Raw genomic sequence first — 4,504 nt, forward strand, 5'->3', positions numbered from 1 at the left:
ACTCTTTTAGATGTGTTTCCTGCCTCGACATCTTAATCTTATTTACCTCTAACCTTTAATAAGGGAAGTAAGGCGATATTCCCATTTAATTAATGCAAAGTTGGAGCTCGTACGCCCGAGCGCAGTTACCCAGAGTTACTTTGAGTTCATCCATCCCATTTCCTGGACGTAGTTCCTGAGGGAGGGCCAAAGAAGCGGGCATGGGAAAGTTCTCCCCACTTTTTCCGATTACATTGGTTCTTTTTAAAGAAAACTCGAGCTGTAGACCGCCACTGTGGGAGACGTCCAGAGGACACTGAGTGCTGAAACAAAGTAGGCTGCGCCAATAAGACAGAGACGAACCCCGCTTCACGAGAGAGAAAGGTAGGCATCGTTTCTAATTAGGAGCAAAAAAACAGATTATTGTTGTTCATGTGACCAAAAAACAGCAGTTATATTGTGAATATTGTGAGGACATAATAATGTCCGAGCAGTCCTCAGTGGTTGTCAGCGGTTGGACTGTTATAGGCTACATCTGATATTGTTTATAATCCCACAAAGTATTACATTTCCAGTGCCTAACATACTTTTTATTCACTTTTGGGAGGTTACTGGGCTACTTTTGTGTTATTTTATCACCGTCTGTACTTTTAGTGACTTACAGGGTAAACCTTTTAAAGTCCAGTTGACACTATTAGTCCTCCAATATAAATGTTAGTGAATATGGTTTATAATATTACATTTTCTGGTTATTTTTACCCTGTTTTATTGTAGATTTTTTCTAATAGCACATGATTTCTTTAAACATAATAAAATGACTTTTGAAGTAGACTAATCATTTGAAAAGCCTGTTGTGACTTGTGGCACTAATTTTCTTTTCTTTTTCTTTTTTTTTTTTATGGTCAATGTTTTATTGTAGAGCAGATCCGGTGCCCTGGGCAAGTTTACCCTGCTCGAATAAAGTAAAACTTATAAACTTATATATATATATATATATATATATATATAACAAACAAGACCTAATTAGAAATAAACACAAATTAACATCTTAATAAACAATACAAAGCAATAAATAAACAAAAAACATGCCATAGTCTAAAATTGTAAGTGAAAATTTCCTAATTTTGTCTGCTTTATAATTCATTTTTTTCTTTGTTTTACACTGGACCCCAGATGGCTTTTGCCTTCTTATTTTCTCTGTTACATGTTCTGACTGTGATGATCACTCACTGGTGAACACATTAAGGTTAACTGAATTGCAGGATGACAGTTGGTACCCCCACAAACAGGCTGGCCATTAGCATAAGATCTTTGGATAATTTTTCCATTATATGGATTGGTCCACTTGTCAATTTCGGGCTTGTTCAGCAGGCCAGAATCCATGACAATCCATTGTCTTATCTCATCCTGTCAGAAGAGTTTGTATTTTCACTGTATGGGACATTTTCTTTTCTCAGAGGGGAAGAAAAAACAAAAAACATAAATAGTCGTAAACAAGTGGACAAGTGTCAAAGTGGTGCCTGAACTCCCCCTCACAGGATGTTTATGCAGATGTGTGTGTGCGTGTGTGTACACACACACACACACACAAACTGAGATCCCCAACAAGTCACTGACTGTCTCATTCATCATTAACAGCCCTAATTTAATACACGATACATTTATGAAATCAGTCGCTGTATGATTTGATTCAGCTTCAATTGATTAATTAGAAAAATCTGCGCAGTTGTATATAATTACGTTGTATAATGTAAAAGTACAAGTGGCCTTTCTTGGACTCATTCACCCCAGTTTTACTCTTAATGGTGAACACTTTTTCTTTCATATTAAATGTCAGCTTTAGTACCATGTGTTTTTGCTTTAGTTCATTTTAGGAGGAGGCTTTTTTCATATCTTGATGATGGGGAGTTGTAGCCCACCCTAACGAGGGGTGAAGGGCAAGAAACGAGGGGGGGGGGGGGGGGGGTGGGGCTGCAGCCAGAGACACGTGTTCCCCAGTAAAAAAAGATTATACTAAAAAGGTTGGAGAGAGTTAGCTCATTTGTTTGCTTATAGAAATCGTTAAACACTTGTGCATTAGCTTTGCGTTCGAAAAAACCCTTGAGAATTTTGCAGTGGAAATAAACTACGCCAGTTAGGTGTTAAGTGGGAAATTGAAGCCAGTCTGTTCAACAGTGGAGCAGTGCATATACGTACAGGCAGGTATGATAGGGTCCAGGTACCCACGTCACATTTAGAGCTCTTAAACAGATACAGCCTGAAAAATGCTGTTTTCCAACATTTCTGGGTGCCACAAATCTTTAATTCTCAAACAATCTCTTGTTCTCCCTAATCTGTATAACTGATGGTCTTAGGATCAGAGGATGTCCAGAGCTGACTGGTCCTTCCTGGAGCACCTGCTGGAGGAGGGCCAGGAGTTTTCCACAGGCGTCGGCCGCGTCTGGCTCACCGTGCTTTTCCTGTTCCGTATGCTGGTTCTGGCAACTGCAGCTGAATCTGCCTGGGATGACGAGCAAAATAACTTCGTCTGCAACACAAAACAACCTGGTTGCACTGCCGTGTGCTATGACAAAGCCTTCCCCATCTCCCACTTTCGCTACTTTGTCCTCCAAGTAATTTTTGTCTCTACACCGACGATATTCTACTTTGGATATGTGGCTATAAGGGCTGGGAGGGACAAGAAAGGAGAGGAGGATGGGGAGAAAGCAGAAGAAGGTGGTGGAGGTAAAAGAGGGGGAAAAGCAATAGAAAGGGACAATGTGGATAAAGACAATGTAGAGGAGGAGAAACAGGAGGATGCTGGGAAAGGTAGGAAAGCTGTTAAGGCTCCGTGTGAGGTTCCAAAACTGAAAGGCAGGTTGCTGTGTGCATACGCAGTCAGCATCCTGCTTAAAGTCCTCCTGGAAGTCGGCTTCATCGTAGGGCTGTGGTTCCTTTACGATGGCTTCTTCATTTCAGCAAAATTTGAGTGCACAAAGGTGCCTTGTCCTCACACGGTGGACTGTTTTGTCTCACGACCCACTGAGAAGACCATCTTCACCATTTACACTCAGGTGATCGCCGCTGTATCTCTGCTCCTCAACCTTTTTGAGCTCCTCCACCTCCTTCAGCTTGCCATCTCCCATCGGCTGGAGAAACGCTACCGTGCCCAGCAGCAAAACTACCTACCTCGGTCAGAGCAGGCACCAGCCCGACAGGAGGCTCCAGAACTCCAAACAGATGGATTACAGTCCTACAGAGCAGGGAGCCATATCAACATCCCCATGCAGGGTGAGGCTGGGTGCTACGCCAACCCCTGTGAGAGCTACCGGGATTTAGCGATTGAAGTGAACTGGGGCCCAGGGGAGAATGGGAATGACCTGCTCCCCAGTTATATGAACTGCATGGGGGCTATGAAAACAACACATTCCCCTCAAGTCCATTATAAGAAACACACACACCACACTGGGAAAAACATTAAGGGACACTCAAAGCACAAGCATTATGTATGACGCAGTCAGATTTGGTGACGCATTGCTTATGGCCATGAAAGCTTTGTTTGGTTTCTTCCACCTCTACTTTTTGGTATAAATAATATCCTGCTCAAGACACTTGACTATCAGACGTGAGAGAAACAACTATTGCACTGTGAACTCGATGCCTCAGAGGCAGGCAGACATTCAAACAGAGTTTTACCAGATAAATGGGCATACTCAAAATGAAACATTTTATAATCACTCCCTAAGGCAAAGAAAATGAAAGTCCACAATGAGAGAAGATTACAGTCATAAGATGTTACATTTAATGGATTTTGATTCTGAATGTGACAGTGGAAAAAAAAACAATTTTGCAACTGGGGGTCTGCAGAGGGGCTAGAGCAGTGATACTCAACTTACAGCCCACAGGCCAAATCTGGACCCTAACAGTGTGCCCAGTGGTCCCAGAACCATTTTCTAATTCAAACTAAAACAAAGTGATTCACACTGGGAATTGTTTTTGTACTTTTAGTATACATAAGGTGCCAGAGTGCAAAAAACAGCATCAAAGTAGAGCTTTTTTAAACCAAAAACAATCCCAGTGGAGGAACCCCTGCATCCCCTGCCACATGTCCCGACTAAAACCCTAATTCCCCAAATCCTGGAAACATCCTAAAATTTGAGAAACATTCTAAAATCATAGAATTGTTCCAAATTCCCAGAAACATCTTAAAATCCTAGAAATGTGCTATAATCCTAGAAATGTCCTGAAATCCTAGAAACACATATGGGGCTGCTGCGCCTGGCCTCTGGCCCCCCCTGTCATTTTGCAAAAGTGGCCCCCAAGCAAAGCAAGTTGAGTATCCCTGGTCTAGGGCTCTTGTATATGGGAGAGTTTTCAACTGAACCAGATTTAAGCATATTCCTCTGAGATTTGCACTGTAACCGCTGGAGTGCTTCGAAGCCCCCCTGCTCCTCGTCTCTCTCTCCCATAGCTCCATCCACACTGCGGAATGTACTGGTCTCTGGATCCTGCTCTGCTCCCAAGAGGATAATGGCTGCGTGGATGC

The 4,504-nt window shown here is 42.5% G+C and overlaps 1 protein-coding gene across 1 annotated transcript; it reads left to right on the forward strand.

Annotated features, from left to right (window-relative positions):
• Positions 1 to 262: 262 nt before the first annotated feature.
• On the forward strand, positions 263 to 4,166 carry gja4 (gap junction protein alpha 4). The gene is made up of 2 exons (XM_042506334.1): positions 263 to 363; positions 2,334 to 4,166. Exon 2 carries the CDS (start codon positions 2,343 to 2,345, stop codon positions 3,468 to 3,470), a length of 1,128 nt encoding a protein of 375 aa, XP_042362268.1. The 5' UTR covers positions 263 to 363; positions 2,334 to 2,342; the 3' UTR covers positions 3,471 to 4,166.
• The last annotated feature ends 338 nt before the right edge of the window (positions 4,167 to 4,504 follow it).

Source organism: Plectropomus leopardus, chromosome 18 (assembly GCF_008729295.1).
Source record: "Plectropomus leopardus isolate mb chromosome 18, YSFRI_Pleo_2.0, whole genome shotgun sequence".
In the NCBI taxonomy this organism is placed as follows: domain Eukaryota; kingdom Metazoa; phylum Chordata; class Actinopteri; order Perciformes; family Serranidae; genus Plectropomus; species Plectropomus leopardus.